Below are 18,256 nucleotides of genomic sequence, written 5' to 3'. Positions count from 1 at the left end.
TGAAAACCGCTGTTTTCAGTAAATTTCTGCAGCATTGAAAGCAGCAATTTAGCCGGACTCATATATATATGTTGGCATCTTAATGCCCGTTAGTACGCAGTTCTTTATTTTCTTTTTTCAACGGCACTCGGATATATAATGGATTATATTTTTGTTTGGAAATTAAAGATTACTATTTTGCTGAAAAGGCATTAAATTAGGTTGGTTTTCGAAAAATAGATAATATAAATGCAACCTTGGAAATACTACTTATATTTCTATGAGCAAATAATAACGTGTTATTTCTAAAATAAAAATATTCTATATAGTTAAATGGGTGCAAGAAAGAAAGAGAGATTGCAAATGTGATTTTATGCACATCGGTGAAACTTTAACAAGTATTGATCAAGTTAAGGCAGTGCAGATAATATATTAATTATTAAAACTTTTTTGTTTTAAGCATAAACCTAATGAAATAAATGAGTAGAACTAGAGTGTTCTTAAACTCACCAAAAATGTTTGGTGAGCTTAAATTCAAAACCCATCAAATTGGTTTCAAATTACGAATCCGAATCGTTAGAACCCGCTTACCTTACGAGTGATGCGTCTACGTGCGAAAATTTTAAACATTCAAATTAATTTAGTATAAAATCCATCAGTCAAAATTAGAAGGTTAATAAATTAATTTTAGTGCATTTATTTTTAGAACGTTTTTTGACCGCTTGACTTTATACTAAATTAATTCAAATGTTTAAAAATTTTACATATAGACGCATTACTCATAAGATAAGCGGATTTCGACGGCTTGAATTCGTCATTTAAAATTAATTTGATAAATTTTAAAGTTAAACTCACTAGACAACACTTTGGTGAGCTTAAGAAAACCTAGTTAAATTTCCAAAGTTGTAAAACAATAGTTGCTAAAAACCAAGAAAGAAATTAAGCACAGGCCCATTTTTCCTGTGGGATGACAAATTTGTGGGCCAAGCCCAAATTGTATTACGGTCTAAGACTAGCTCATTTGACTGGCCACTATAAAAGGTTTGTTTCACTGGCAACCAGTTGGAATCTTCTAGTAAGACACCAGGGTCAGCCCGGCTTAGGCATTTTGTAGAGCACCATCTCCGAAGCAGGTATAACATCTTGATCAATTTCTGTACCTGGGTGGATCGGTGACTTAAGGATGGACCGGGGGCTGATCCTGGTGCCTTCGATCTATTAGTAAGAGGTCTTTGTAAGGATATGATCCATGAAGCTCGTAGTGCTCGACAAAATGCCTAAGCTGGTCTGCGCACCTGATCTGTTCTCCTATAGCACTTTTATGAATAGGCTGTGTAAGATGGGATAAATTGACAAGGCAGCGGTGCTCCTGAATTACTCGTCAGATTCTGTTGATACAAGGTCCTTTACAACATCTTCCCTCTAATTTAATTGACTTTGCCGTCTCAAGATAGGGAAAATGTTGGAAAGGCTCTTGTATCGACAGACTCTGAAGGTAAAATGTTCATCAATTACTGTGACCGGTACATTTCTTCTCTACTTTTAACAGTGAATTTACCTGTAAAACTTGAGCATATGACAGTAACATTTGCGTTCATTTTAAAGCTACATTTGTGGAAATACACTGTAGTCAGTAGGTTTCCTTTTTGTCCTTGTTAACTACTGTATTAAGAAACTTGAACAATTATAAATATGAAATTTACTAGTATAAGTTTAAGTAGTGCTCTGCTTAGATATGAATTGGGATTTGAGTATTTTTCTTTGTCATAGTCTCATGATGGTGTTTGTGCATTGTATCACTTATCTTTGCTATTGAATTGGACTTGATGTTCATATTCGAGCTACTGGCAGGTCATGGTATGAATAGCTTCTATGCTATGGATCAATTCTTTATCTTTTCAATAATTAATTTGGTATTTTTGCCATGCAGAAACTGTACAAAAGTCATTTATTATCTTTAAAATATGGTTTGCAATTTTGATAGTATTTCAGGGCAGCACATATAATAAAATAAGTTCTTTTAGAATAAATAATATAAAAAGTCAAATATGCACATAGTACCATAGTTTATGCTGTAGTTGTGTGCTTAAGGTTGCTGTCCGTTTTAAATAGATAGATGCCATGTGTTGTCTATTTGAAAAATGCAGTCTCTTGATCAAATTTTAACACCAGTACTGGCAGTTATTTTTCATTTTCAAAGGAGAGAGAGAGAAAGATGCCACCGCCAACTTTCCCAAAAAGAGAGAGAGAGAGGTAGAGATACAAACTTAATACATTATGTCACATAGATTATTTGATTTATTTATTTCTTTGTTACAGCAACTTATTTCCAAATTGGCAATCATAATCCCAGAGGCCGAGTTCAGAAGAATCATGTACAAGTTTCAGATGTCACATGAAAGCCACAGTGGCTCCTGAAACTGTCCCCGGAGTTTGTCCCCGACCGGCTCTGCAAGCGAAAGTTCCTCCAAGCTTGCAATTCCACTTTTCCAAGCGGGCGTACCGTTCTCATACTGGTTACAAGTCAACCAAACTAAACCCGACCCATCAACCCGGCATGCATACAAGTCCCCGTAAGGCTGGAACTGATTCGGACCCGAGATAGTTTCAGCCAAAACTGCCCCAAAGTTGGCCGTGAAAAGAAGCCATTTGGAGTCGGGGCTAAAGCAGACATGGTTGATCCTCTCCATTGCAAGATCAGCATCTGTATCCTGTCCCTCTATATGAATCCTGCACACGCCAGTTCCATCAGGTCGCACTAGGTACAACCCAAAACCGCTAGGGTCAGCTGGGTCGTGCCGGTTGGAAGAGAAGGCGATGAGTTCACCATCCGGTGACCAACTCGGCATGGTATCGATCCAGTCACCCTCGGTGAGCCTAAAGATCCCCTCACCATTTTCTCCTTCTCCATTTACTGCATCAACTATGTACAGGTTCTTGTACCCTGACCGACCTGATCGGAAAACAATTTTCTTACCATCCGGTGAACAGGATGGAAATGCATTGTTTCCTTTGTCCGTGCTTGTCAGTATTTTCACAGACACATCAATTTTGTTATCTGCATCGGCTATGGATTTTGTGTTTTCCAAATCAGAGATGTTGAATGAGACTCGGGCAATCTGGACTGTCATTTTAACAGACTCAAAGATGGGCCCCACTGAGGTAAAAATCACCCCGGATTCCGCCGGGCTCCATGCAGTGGAAAAGATAGATGGTTGATCCATCAAAATCCACCTTTTTGAACCATCTGATTTTAAAAGCATTAACCCAGGTAAATCACCATTGATTTTATTTTTATTTTTATTTTTTCTTATTTTCTGATCACCATTGAATGCTATTAAACAACCATCAGGAGAAAATGAAGGAAAGGTGCCGTGCACACGTACCATCCTGAGGTTCCTTACTGGGCTATAAACTGGCTGCAGATGCGGCACGATGCAATCCCCTTTGGCCGACTCGCCACGGAATCGGTGATAACCCAACCTGTCTGAATCGGCAGAAAAGAAAGGATTGTAGTGATGCAAATTAGGGTTCAATTTCTCTGTCACCGGATAAAACTGCTCGCTTTTGAGATCAAATAGCTCGATGTGGCGGTATTGTATTCCCTTTCGTCTGGTGGCCACTGCTATCCATCTCTTATCGTGGGATGCAGCCGGAGTGAGTGCGTGCACACCTGGTGGAGTTACACGTGTCGCGGGTCCACCGGATATATCAGAATGGTAAATACTCCACCAACCATCTTCAGCCTTCCGGTGGAAGAACAAGACCGAGTCTCCTTGCCATGCGGGCCATCCACCAAGACCCGCCACGACCCTTCTCTTGGTGGGGTCTGCCACAGGAAAGACAACAATCTCCGTCTCTAGCTCAAGAAAATCACCCTTCCATTGACCCGACCCGTGCGATGCAACGGCGATAAATTGGCCAGATTGAGACACTGCTGGGCTCAAATCAATTGTACCAACTGGGGTGAGTCGTACCGGTTGAGATTCCTTACCATCGAGTTTGGCTTCATAAACAGCTGCACAGCTCTTGAACGGCTCAGATGGCTTCTCGTGTGCCGAAACAAAATACAGGCGCTGGTTTTTTATCGTCGGTCGGTCGTGAAATATACTGTGAACTCCCGTACGAAGAGGTTCGGGTTCGGATTTCTCATACCGGGTTCGGTACAGCTGAGACGAACCATTGCGCTCCGAAACAAAAACCACCGAACCGGGCTCGTCGTCGGTGAACCCGGCATTAAAATTCGCAGATACGCCGTCGGTGTGGCATGTCTCGGGAGTTGATTGGATGGAGATGTCGCTAGAGTTAGGAGGAAGAGAGACGGAGAAGATGTTGAAGCCGAAGTACGGCACTCCGACGGTGGTGAAGATAACAGTTCCTTCTGGCTCCATCTGATCGAACGGTGGTAGATGGTTTCTTTGGTAATGCCGTACTAGTGTAGTGTAGTGTAGTGTGGTGGAGCAGGATTCGGGTAGGAGGAGAGGTTGGTTGGTCAGTGCCTCACTGGGCTTGAGATTCAATATTTATTATTTCTTTGTTGGGTTCGGATAAGGCTTACTATTCATATTTAAATTCATTTCAAACAAAAATTTTACTTGAAACCAAAATTTTAATCTATCCACGCATAACTTAAAATAAAAACTGAAAAAAGGTTATTATTCGTATTATAGCAAGTAATAATTCACAATTTCACATGTTAAGTGATAATTCTCAATACATCGAGTGATAAACGTACATAAATTAAAATCAAAATTACAAGAACTTCACCAAAAAAAATTGAAAGGAAGTTATTATTTGTAATACATTAAAATATAATTCACAAGAATCTAGTGGCAATTTGTGTTGCATCGAGTGGCGAAATTTTTATTTATATCATATTAAAAATAACCTTAAATTATGGGAATTTTCAAAAATACTCAGGCCGCAAAATGATTTGACAGTTTGACTACTCTATTTCTGAAGGAGCCACAAATTGATTTGAAGGTCCCTCAAAAATCTAAATATATTTAATAACACAGTGTATTTTTGGATTTTTTTTTTGGTGGAAATCTCCACAATTCATAATTTTTTGAATATGGTATAAATAAAAATTTCGGCATCAAGTGGTAAGCTTCGTTTCAATAAGAACTTAACTTTAATTATTGACGGCCATTTTTATTAATACCCCAAAAGAAAAGGTTAATTTTAAAAATAACCCTGCATTTTATTTTTTTTCAAAAATGACCTAACCGCCTGGCCCACGGGCGGTCTGGTCATTTTTTTTTTTTTTTTTAGAGATCTGAGTATTTTGATTTAAATAATTTTGTGAAGAAAAAGTTTTCTTTTTTAGAGTGTATGTCAAAAAAATAAGATATTTAATAAATTTATGAAGTGATGCCGTAACTCTTTATAACTTTGATTTTATTTGTCAGTTAGATATCACCAATCTAATATAACACCAATGAAGGACTTGGCATTTATTCAAAAATTTTCAAGGTCTGACAGCTTGTTGATCTTTTTCTCTTTTTCCAGTTTTTATAATATATGTATAATATATACATATATACATATACATATACAGATATACATATATACATATACACATATACATATACACATATACACATATACATACATGTTGGGTTTTGACGGTTCAAACCCATTTATTTGCTTAAGGTGCGGAAAGAGTAAAACAAAATTTTTACATCTAACTTAAGCTACGGATTAAATGAATCAAGAAGATCTGTTTAATCTTATTTACAGATCTACTCCATAATTGATTTTCTAAAGCTTTAAATCTATTTACCAATTAAATAGATTAATATAACAATTTATACCTTGTTTTCAAATCACAGTTGGAATGCAGATGAGCGAGAAGAGCTACACCAGGGAAGAAATCGACTCGGAGTATCACACGTGTGATACCTCTATTGGTTATCCATCAGGACTAACCGGAGAGCGGTTTATTTCTTTTGCCAGAAATACCGTAAACTGCAGTTTTCTGCAAAAACACTATTCACCGAAAAGGCATAATAACACTATTCACGAACTTTCGGTTAATCAGATTCACTAATAAGCAAAACTGAAATACTGCGAAATTCGATAAATACTATTCACCGATTCGAAAAACCTTAAACCGAGAAAGAGAGAATTCTAATTAACGAAGTAATCAGATAACACGTGAATTAGTAATCTTCTCTTTCACCCTCACCCCTCTATTTATAGGAAAATGAGGAGGTTCGCCGATTACCGAAATGCCCCCAAACTTTGGCATATTTACAATATATGCCATTGCCACCTATGTATGGCGGTTTTGGAAAAATGAGAAAATCAAATTGATTTTGCTTAGTTTGGCGGACATGTTATTTGATTATATTTGTTTATTTTGGATTTTAATTTTTAATTAAGGTTTTAATTTTGATAATGATTATTATCTCAAAATTCAAAACCATAATTAATATTTAAAATCTAAATCAAATATATATAATTGTTCTAAACAATTATATTTCTTTCGGTTCGGTTTCGGTTGTTGTTCGGTAACTTTTATACAACGTACCGTGTACGTTTATAAATTAACCGTTGTTTCTGCTTGTCATTTTCATATGACATTTATAATTTAATTATATCACGTATAATTAATTATAACCATCTTAATATTAATTATAATCAATTTATAATTAATCAATAAGATTCTCCAAGTAGCTCCTATACGGTGTGACCCAATAGGATCTGTGTTATGTTGGTAAATAGAATTAAAACTGTTTTAACTTCTATAATCATGAGAGGCATCTGGCAGAATACATCATAACCATCCAATTACACAGATGATGATGTACTGTACAATATCACGATCCAGTAAACAATTTACTTGTGTCAGTTCTTTTGTCACATAGCTATCAGATCAGTTTCAAGGTAGATGTGTGTCATCCTTGCTAACTTAATCTTTTCTTGATCTTGAGCAGATTATCAAATATAATTACTCTTGTAATTATACCGCATGCAGATAATCTAACTCTACCAAGGGGCCCAGTGATGCTATAGCTCGTATAAAATACGAAGGACAAATAGTACTTTTGGTAGACTATCACTTCCTCAGCTATGCTACACATATGGAAATGCTACCGTTATGACTGCTTTTTACGGACAGCGTTAGATAACACTCACACATACACATCTCTTAGCTGGAATGATGAATACCTCATACTGTAGAACTTTACACTGAATGAAAAAATTAATGACACGAACACAATTCTATTTAATGTTTCATTCGAGGTCTGTCAAATACCATGTTCCTAGAACATGTATCTATGTGATTAAAATGACATCTCGTGTCTATGGTTTGTAAAACTTAACCATCTTTTAATCCACATACTAACCTAGTAACGGTTAATTAGTGTTCCTGCTAATTACCTCGGTTAGTGACTTCTTAAGAATATATATCATCTTAATTATGGAGTTTCACAATTCCAGTTATGAACTCGAAATGATCCATAATACAATAATATTCAAGGCAACAAAATGATATATAATTAAACATTCAATTTATGAAGAAAGCTTTATGATAAATTATCGTATTATTGACTTCTAGATTATTACAAACTAACAATACATACATACATACATACATACATACATACATATATACATATACATATATACAGCAATATGCTAGCATGCTATGCATAGCATAGAGCCCCTCCGTGCAACAGCTTAGATTTCGAGTTTTCAAAATCCTAACGGTCGATCCGAACCGTTCATCTTGTTCTCCATATTAATATGTGTTTGGAGACCAAATTTTACATTTTTTGGAATTTTTTTACTATTTCTTTAGATTTATTGAAAATCGTTGTTTTTGTTATGGTCCAGATTTGCTGAAAATAGTGATTTTCAATAAATCTAAAAAAATAGTAAAAAAATTCCAAAAAATGTAAAATTTGAAAAACCAAACACATATTAATATGGAGAACAAGATGAACGGTTCAGATCGACCGTTACGATTTTAAAAAATCGAATATTGAGCTGTTGCATGGAGGCCCTCTATGCTATGCATAGCATGCTAGCATATTCCCATATATACATATACATATACACATATACATATATACAATCATATAGACAGAGAGTAACAGATACGGTTTGATGGAAATTGTATTATTTCATTATTAGCGTGCAATATTACAAATAAGGTATACATAGGCAATACCTTGTGTAACTATCTGAATCACTAAAACTAAGTAATTACAAATATGCCTTTCTAAATATTTACAGTTATGTCCTAGTTATTTGTCTTAATCAGCTCCTGTGATTTATCATCTGATAAGAACCCCTATCTTTTCAAATTTCAGAAAATGGAGAGAAGGGCTATTTTAGGTCTTTAGAACCTTTTAATTTTATTACTACAGTAGGGACTAGTTTATTTCGTCCACAGAGTAGCTGCAGGTTGTTAGGTTTTTATGTTGTATCTTTGACGTTTTTGTTGTTTAAGGGGTATTTTGTTGCTTCACATGTTGCGACTTACTGTACAATCATGTTTGAACATTCATACTTGTTACATTAAGAATTTAATTTGTGTGTAAATATCCATCAATATATTTGTGTATCACAATAGTGTTACAAATTGATCCCACTCAAATATTCATACATCACCTAAAAACAGAACAGCAAGCCGCACACAAATTAAAAAACAAACAACAAACCAAATTAAAAAAAAAAATTAACAACAAGTAATTAAACATTTAACCACAACAGACTAATGTTCATATTTCAATCGTCTCTTCATCAGATTCATCTTCACTCCTTTCTTCAAATTCATCTTCATCAATGACATATGTCTTTTGCTTACCCTTGCTAGGGCCCTATGATCATTGTTTCCACATAAGCATAATATGATTAGTGACAAATATAATTAAGAAGCAAAAAGATGTATAAAATAATAATGACAGATTATGTAATTAATATGAGTGGCCACTGGATTCAGGCAACAAAATACAATAAGACTAGCTTAAGTATACCAAGTTTTCTACAAAACAAGTTTCAGCAAAAGAAGTTTCTGGATTCATATATATTATGAGTAATCTATAAGACAGTGACACAATAAATTTCTGTTAGAAATCAACCCTCAAACCATTCATGTCATTCTCATCAGTGAAATTCCCCTTAGACTGGTAAATTTCTGTTAAAATTTAGTTGGTGGTTTTCATTATTGAACACTTGTGCCGGATAATTATTCTTTGAGTTACAAGCCCATCAGATATGAAATAACCGAATTAAAGCTACATTTGTGGAAATACACTGTAGTCAGTAGGTTTCCTTTTTGTCCTTGTTAACTACTGTATTAAGAAACTTGAACAATTATAAATATGAAATTAACTAGTATAAGTTTAAGTAGTGCTCTGCTTAGATATGAATTGGGATTTGAGTATTTTTCTTTGTCATAGTCTCATGATGGCGTTTGTGCATTGTATCACTTATCTTTGCTATTGAATTGGACTTGATGTTCATATTCGAGCTACTGGCAGGTCATGGTATGAATAGCTTCTATGCTATGGATCAATTCTTTATCTTTTCAATAATTAATTTGGTATTTTTGCCATGCAGAAACTGTACAAAAGTCATTTATTATCTTTAAAATATGGTTTGCAATTTTGATAGTATTTCAGGGCAGCACATATAATAAAATAAGTTCTTTTAGAATAAATAATATAAAAAGTCAAATATGCACATAGTACCATAGTTTATGCTGTAGTTGTGTGCTTAAGGTTGCTGTCCGTTTTAAATAGATAGATGCCATGTGTTGTCTATTTGAAAAATGCAGTCTCTTGATCAAATTTTAACACCAGTACTGGCAGTTATTTTTCATTTTCAAAGGAGAGAGAGAGAAAGATGCCACCGCCAACTTTCCCAAAAAGAGAGAGAGAGAGGTAGAGATACAAACTCAATACATTATGTCACATATATTATTTGATTTATTTATTTCTTTGTTACAGCAACTTATTTCCAAATTGGCAATCATAATCCCAGAGGCCGAGTTCAGAAGAATCATGTACCAGTTTCAGATGTCACATGAAAGCCACAGTGGCTCCTGAAACTGTCCCCGGAGTTTGTCCCCGACCGGCTCTGCAAGCGAAAGTTCCTCCAAGCTTGCTATTCCACTTTTCCAAGCAGGCGTACCATTCTCATACTGGTTACAAGTCAACCTAACTAAACCCGACCCATCAACCCGGCATGCATACAAGTCCCCATAAGGCTGGAACTGATTCGGACCGGAGATAGTTTCAGCCAAAACTGCCCCAAAGTTGGCCGTGAAAAGAAGCCATTTGGAGTCGGGGCTGAAGCAGGCATGGTTGATCCTCTCCATTGCAAGATCAGCATCTGTATCCTGTCCCTCTATATGAATCTTGCACACACCAGTTCCATCAGGTTGCACTAGGTACAACCCAAAACTGTTAGGGTCAGCTGGGTTGTGCCGGTTGGAAGAGAAGGCAATGAGTTCACCATCTGGCGACCAACTCGGCATGGTATCGATCCAGTCACCCTCAGTGAGCCTAAAGATCCCCTCACCATTTTCTCCTTCTCCATTTACTGCATCAACTATGTATAGGTTCTTGTACCCTGACCGACCTGACCGGAAAACAATTTTCTTACCATCCGGTGAACAGCATGGAAATGCATTGTTTCCTTTGTCCGTGCTTGTCAGTATTTTCACAGACACATCGATTTTGTTATCTGCATCAGCTAAGGATTTTGTGTTTTCCAAATCAGAGATGTTGAATGAGACTCGGGCAATCTGGACTGTCATTTTAACAGACTCGTAGATGGGTCCCACTGAGGTAAAAATCACCCCGGATTCCACCGGGCTCCATGCAGTGGAAAAGATAGATGGTTGATCCATCAAAATCCACCTTTTTGAACCATCTGATTTTAAAAGCATTAACCCAGGTAAATCACCATTGATTTTATTTTTATTTTTATTTTTTCTTATTTTCTGATCACCATTGATTGCTATTAAACAACCATCAGGAGAAAATGAAGGAAAGGTGCCGTGCACACGTACCATCCTGAGGTTCCTTACCGGGCTATAAACTGGCTGCAGATGCGGCACGATGCAATCCCCTTTGGCCGACTCGCCACGGAATCGGTGATAACCCAACCTGTCTGAATCGGCAGAAAAGAAAGGATTGTAGTGATGCAAATTAGGGTTCAATTTCTCTGTCACCGGATAAAACTTCTCGCTTTTGAGATCAAATAGCTCGATGTGGCGGTATTGTATTCCCTTTCGTCTGGTGGCCACTGCTATCCATCTCTTATCGTGGGATGCAGCCGGAGTGAGTGCGTGCACACCTGGTGGAGTTACACGTGTCGCGGGTCCACCGGATATATCAGAACGGTAAATACTCCACCAACCATCTTCAGCCTTCCGGTGGAAGAACAAGACCGAGTCTCCTTGCCATGCGGGCCATCCACCAAGACCCGCCACGACCCTTCTCTTGGTGGGGTCTGCCACAGGAAAGACAACAATCTCCGTCTCTAGCTCACGAAAATCACCCTTCCATCGACCCGACCCATGCGATGCAACAGCAATAAATTGGCCAGATTGAGACACTGCTGGGCTCAAATCAACTGTACCAACTGGGGTGAGTCGTATCGGTTGAGATTTCTTACCATCGAGTTTGGCTTCATAAACAGCTGCACAGCTCTTGAACGGCTCAGATGGCTTCTCGTGTGCTGAAACAAAATACAGGCGCTGGTTTTTTATCGTCGGTCGGTCGTGAAATATACTGTGAACTCCCGTACGAAGAGGTTCGGGTTCGGATTTCTCATACCGGGTTCGGTACAGCTGAGACGAACCATTGCGCACCGAAACAAAAACCACCGAACCGGGCTCGTCGTCGGTGAACCCGGCATTAAAATTCGCAGATATGCCGTCGGTGTGGCATGTCTCGGGAGTTGATTGGATGGAGATGTCGCTAGGGTTACGAGGAAGAGAGACGGAGAAGATGTCGAAGCCGAAGTACGTCACTCCGACGGTGGTGAAGAGAACAGTTCCTTCTGGCTCCATCTGATCGAACGGTGGTAGATGGTTTCTTTGGTAATGCAGCCAATGGGTACGAGTGGAGTGGAGGACTGGTAGAGTTGTAATTGATACTTGTTAGTTGGTACTTCGTACTCGTGGGGTGGACGTCCGGATCCTCTAAAGTAACCCAACTTTTGAGTTTTGGATCGAGGCCGTCTAATTCGAATCTGTCGCTCGAGATTGTCTCGGGATTCAAATTCGTTGCTCGGATGTGTTCACTCTGCTTCGAATAGATTTTCGCAGATTCGAATCTGACGGTCCGATCTAAAACTAAACTTTTGGGTTCACTGAATCTGTATTCAGCAGGATTCGGGTAGGAGGAGAGGTTGCTTCATTAATCATTGCTTGGTCACTACCTCGCTGGGCTTGAGATTCAATATTTTATTATTTCTTTGTTGGGTTCGGATAAGGCCTGCAATTTTATCCTAATTTCATATTTAGAAAATTTCAGTTTAACATCAAATTCATTTCCAACAAAAATTTTACTTGAAACCAAAAATTATATCTACCCACGCATAACTTAAAATCAAAACTGAAAAAATATTCACAAATTTTTTATTAAAAAACGGTAATTATTCGTATTATAGCAAGTAATAATTCACATGTTAAGTGATAATTCGTACATAAATTAAAATCAAAGTTACAAGAACTTCACCAAAAAAAATTGGAAGTTATTATTTGTAATAGATAAAAATATAATTCACAAGTATCTGGTGACAGTTTCTGTTGCATCAAGTGCCAAAAATTTTATTTATACCATATTAAAAAAAAATAACACCTTAAATTATGGGGATTTCCAAAAACACCTTAAAGTTATAATGATTTGGCAGTCTTATTCTTGAGAAGTTGCAGATTGGTTTGAAAGTCCCTCAAAAATCTAAATATATTTAGGCTATGCTCCACAACAAAGGGGTAAACCCCTCATTAAAGGGAAAGAAGGGGAGAGTTCGGAGGTGAGGCAACCTCTCAAACAGTGATATTATACCTCCAAATTGGGGATGACGGAATTCGTCAAAAATCAACACCATGCGATTTCGCTCTTCCCTCCGAACAGTACTTCTTCATCTCTGCTTCATCTCCGGTTTTTCTCTTCTGGAGTAGGGGAAATCATTGATCAGGATAGGTCTGGGATGAGCCTCCCTCCCACAATGATTCTCCCTTCCTTTTTTTCAGCTCTGGAGTACGCCCTTAATAGCATAGTGTATTTTTGAATCGTTAGGGTGTCTCCAAACCAATCTGCGGTCCTTCAAAAATAGAGCCACCAAATTATTATGCAGAATGGATGTTTTTGGAAATCCCCATCATTTATAGTTTTTTAGTTTATTTTTTTAATATGATATAAAGAGTAGAACTAGGGTGTTCTTAAGTTCACCAAGTCCCTTGGTGAACTTAAGTGTAAAACCCATTGAATCGGTTTCAAATGACAAATTCAAACCGTTAAAATCCACCTACATTACGAGTGATGTGTCTACATATGAAAATTTTAAACATTTGAATTAATTTAGTATAAAGTCAAGCGGTCAAAATTAGAAGGTTAATAAATTAATTTTAATGCATTCATTTTTTGAAATTTTTTTGACCACTTGACTCTATGCAAATTTAATTTTAAAATTATTATTTTTTACATGTAGACGCATCACTCGTAAGGTAGACGAGTTTCAACGGTTCAGATTCCTCGTTTGAAGCCGATTCGATAAGTTTTAGACTTGAATTCACTAAGAAACTTGGTAAACTTAAGAACACCCTAGTTCTACTCGATATATATAAAAATTTCGGCATCAAGTGATAAGCTTCCTTTCAATAAGAACTAAACTTTGATTAGTGACTAGCATGTTTTCATTAATAGCAACACAAATTATGCAAGGGACGCCAACTGGTGACCGATAGCCAGATGAGTAATCATCTATGTTGCATGGATACGAGTACGGGTATCGTATTGGATACGATACGGATACGGCGATACAGCAATTCTCAAAAATCAAGGATACGATACGTCTATTATATTATATTATTTTTATTATTTTATATATTATATTTAGATAATCATAATTTAAATCAAATTTGTAGGAAAAAATAAAGATTAAGTTAAACACTATATTTATCCAGAAGATAACACATGTGATACTCTAGTGTAGTGGGTAAGAGTTTTGGCATCGACAAAACCCAACTGGGTTCGAATCCCGTCTTCAGCAGAAAAAAAAAAATTGCGCGGTCCACAGGTGCGGCGCGTGGTCTACGGGCACTGGGATCATATGTGGTCGTATCCAACCGTATCTGTGAGTGTCAACGGAGTATCGGCGACCGTATTGGCTGAGTAAGGATACGTCACGTAAGCCGATACGCCAGCTGACGTATCGGGTGCGTATCTGTATCCAATACGCGTGTGATACGGGTATGGGGCCTAAACTGGCGTATCGGGTAACATAGGTAATCATCAAAAATGTGGTTCTCATGCATCCATTTTTTTAGGATTCAAGCCAATTTCACAACTATGATTAATTCTTTTCCTTAAAAGTAATTAGCTAATGCATATTACAACTCAGTATAAATCCTCAAAGAAATAATTAGGCAACATGTCCCACAATAAAGTTCTGCAAAATAAAAAATTGAAAATGAAACAAATACAGGAAAATAAATCCTCTTCAACTTTGGCGTTTTATCCTTTATTCGGTAAGTGGATAAGCACGCCACGTGTCTGTTGCTAAAACCTGCCGACTACATTATCAATGACAATTAGAGAACTCAATTTCACATGGCGTCTTAGACCAGCCAACTGCTGTAATGATAAAAAATTTGATCTGGTTTCTCCTTTCGCATCAACCCACGTTTAATTTGTATCTAATTCGGATACGAAATTTTTTTGGGTCCCTCTAGTTTTTGAAATCTAGATATATAGAGGTGATTGAATATTTAATTCGGTTCAACTAATTTAATACCTGAATATGAGAGGTGGCTGGATAGTTAGTTCGTCCCATTCAGTTTTTGAAACCCGATCGATTATGAAGGATGACTGAATTGATTTTGTCAGTTCAACCTTTTGAAATCCTGTCCGTGATGTGGTGGAAGGAGATCAAATTGAAGTTTTGGTCAATTCAAGAATCAACTTCTGATCTAGTGGTAGTGATAAAAGTATATGATTCTCGTATAAAATGTTACAAGTTTGAAACCTACAAAGTAATAAAATTCTCTATAATATAAATGAGGAGGGATCAAGTTAATTACAATAATTTTTGAGTAACAACAAGATACCACAATTATTTTCTACATTTTCAAAGTTCAAATCGTCGATCCAAACCGTTCAACATGATCTCTGCAATAAAATGTGCTTTCAAATCAAATTTTATATTTTTTGAAATTTTTTTACTATTTATTAAGATGGGTACAAAATTCAATGGTATGAATTTGACTAATTTTTGTACCCATCTTAATAAATGGTAAAAAAATTTCAAAAAATGTAAAATTTGGTCTCCAAGCACATTTTATTGTAGAGATCACATCTAACGGTTTGAATTGATGATTGGACTTTGAAAATGTAGAAAATAATTGCGGTAATTTGTTGTAACTCAAAAATTGTCGTAACTTGATCTCTTCTCAATATAAATACAGATTTGAAGAAAACTGATATGCTAGTACCTTTCATTTCAAAAGAAAAAAAATTTGGTCAATCCATGTCTGAATTGAAACTTTCATTCAGCCTTTGTTATTTTTGAAAAAAAAAAAAATCAATCTATTTGCTGATTCTTTTTTTTTTTTTTTTTTTTGAAAAACAAGTGCTCTCTTTTTTCCCAATACAAATCTAAAACTTGTAGTCACTTGGCCATCTTTTTACATGTAAAGAAAGAATAAACTGACAAATATAGAAATAGAAGTCGAACTAATTTTTATTTTTATTTTTATTTAGAGGACTGAAAAGTAAAGTGCATAGTGTGTTGTAGATGGAACACAAATTCAATTTTTCACAACCACACAATAAAAAAAAACAAACAAAAAATCGAATCACCAAGTTATAAGCAATCATTAGCATTTTATAAGAGAGCTCAATTATATAAAAATAAAAAAACTTCAGTTAAATTTCAATATACAAATTTTAAATTTTAAATTAACGAAGATAACTAAGAAATTTTGCATTATCTACTAATCAAGCATTGCATTTTTTACGTTCATTGCATTTCCAAAATACAGACATGTAACTCTGCACACCGCAACATTAATTATAATAGTTTAATTATGAAATATAAATATTTCTGTATGATTTTGAATGTAAATATCATATCACAAGGTGTACATCTAATTATTGTGCTAGTTTAAAACTTGACAATGAAAATTCAAATATCACAAGGTGTACAAGGAATCAAATCTATATATGATCTCCATCTGTTGATTCTGTTCTCTCTATATGCGTGTTGTGTGTTTTATTTACCGCACAGAGAATCTTAGGATTTAAGATTGATATTTACTAGAATCTGAATTTAGATTGTAATTCAGTCATAATTAACTCGTTAATTATTGGAACCTCAAACAAACCCAAAGCTAATTAAACCTTGCTCTGTCCTGGACCAACTGATTTGGATTTTGTAGCATTTGGTGTGTTAATATGTTTCTAACAAGGATGTTTTATGTACCTGTTGATGAACTTTGTAAGGAATATGAAATAAGCTCAGATTTTTACATGACAAAAACCAATTGAAGCTACCCATGCCAGTGTACAGATCCAGATTTGCTTTCATCAGAAACTCAGGGGTTCAGTATATACAAGTTAGTTTGTTTGTTAGTTCCTAATCATGGTCAAAGGGGAAGAGAATTTTTGTTCTTCTTTTATGTTTTATAATAGGAGAGAATTTGGTGTATGTAACTAAAGAAATCATACTGATTCATAAAAAAAAAAGGTTTTTTCTCTGAGAGAATGTATATCCAGTCTCTAATTTCTGTATTGATTTAGGTTCATAGTTCCTTGTAGACAGTATTATGCTCTGTGCCATAATGCGGGGAGATTTTCATTGTCAAACGTTAGGAAAAACTGACAAAAATGAACCCAACAGAATCGTCAGAATACTAGCTTAAGTGCCAAAAATAACTCAAAAAGCAAATATATTTAAGCAGAGACTCAAAACTATCAGATACTAATTTTGTGATGCAACTTTCACCAAATTCATCTGAGTTTATGTTTTAATTCAAATTTATTCATCCAAGCAATATCATAAGAAGTACTAGGCAACCAGTCACAGCCTTTCACACACCATCAACAAGTCCAATACAAATTATAATATAGGAATGTACCCATAATTATACAAAGCTTTATCACACAATATATAGTTTACTTGGTAGTTTGAGTCCTTCCAAGTGTTGAACTATTCCTCATTTTGTCCTTAGTGCGGTGAATATAATCCTCGACCTTCTGATTGATGGTCTTCACTGGTTTCTTGTTTGCGGTATCAGTTGAGACTGCACCCATAGGTGGTGCCGGTAGTGGCACGATAGACCCTTTAGGTCGTACCGGAGTCGGTATTGCATTCTGATCAGTGGCCTTCACATCATTTTTAGCAACATAAGGGGCAGCATATGTGACTTTCGGTTTTTCCTGATGTGGCGGAGATGGAGGCTTATGTTTGGCATCAGTTGCAGCAGTAGCAGGAAAATTATTGGATGGAGTTTCAGATTGGGGCTCGGGGTCTTGTTGTCGATTGGTGAGACGACGTAGAGGTCGAAATGTATTATTAGTGTTTAAGGCATTAAAGAGCCTCTCACACATACCTAAGGGGTATGTTGTGGTGGTGGGGGTAGTGGTGTTGTGTGGTTCTTTCTTTTCCATCTCTGACAAAGAGCGAGTGGATTGATGTTAAGTTAGAGATAGAGGCTTACAATTGATGGAGATGAATGATTTATAATGCGATACTGAGATAGGATTTATGTGTGAATGCTTGGCCGGTAACTACGAGTTAGCGTGGAAATGGAGTGGTTTGTTTGGTAGAAATGCTTTGCTTTGTAAGATGCTGTAAACCACTAGCTGGAGGAGCATCTCTGAGAAAAAAATCAGCTCTCTCTTTTTATCTTTTGCATGGAAGCGATTCTGTTTGTTGCATTTTTCCAAAATGTTATTGGTTTTAAGCTCTCTTTTTCATCAAACTGTGTACAGCCTGATTCCTTGATAGGATTCCTTTTCTTTTCCCGGGGGCCAATATTAGCTTGGTGTCGGCACTCAGGAAAGCATGTTCTTGTAAAATGGAG

At 36.3% G+C, this 18,256-nt stretch overlaps 2 protein-coding genes across 2 annotated transcripts; both read right to left on the bottom strand.

Annotated features, from left to right (window-relative positions):
- Window positions 1-2,249: 2,249 nt before the first annotated feature.
- Window positions 2,250-4,397, bottom strand: LOC144565498 (uncharacterized). Its single transcript, XM_078315274.1, has one exon. The coding sequence runs from the start codon at window positions 4,368-4,370 to the stop codon at window positions 2,364-2,366; it is 2,007 nt and encodes a 668-aa protein (XP_078171400.1). The 5' UTR covers window positions 4,371-4,397; the 3' UTR covers window positions 2,250-2,363.
- Window positions 4,398-9,896: 5,499 nt separating this feature from the next.
- Window positions 9,897-12,042, bottom strand: LOC144565497 (uncharacterized). Its single transcript, XM_078315273.1, has one exon. The coding sequence runs from the start codon at window positions 12,014-12,016 to the stop codon at window positions 10,010-10,012; it is 2,007 nt and encodes a 668-aa protein (XP_078171399.1). The 5' UTR covers window positions 12,017-12,042; the 3' UTR covers window positions 9,897-10,009.
- Between the last annotated feature and the right edge of the window lie 6,214 nt (window positions 12,043-18,256).

The sequence above is a fragment of the Carex rostrata genome, chromosome 14, assembly GCF_964058835.1.
Source record: "Carex rostrata chromosome 14, lpCarRost1.2, whole genome shotgun sequence".
NCBI lineage: Eukaryota > Viridiplantae > Streptophyta > Magnoliopsida > Poales > Cyperaceae > Carex > Carex rostrata.
The sequence above is the reverse complement of the archived record's forward strand: the minus strand, read 5'-3'. Positions and strand labels throughout refer to the sequence as shown.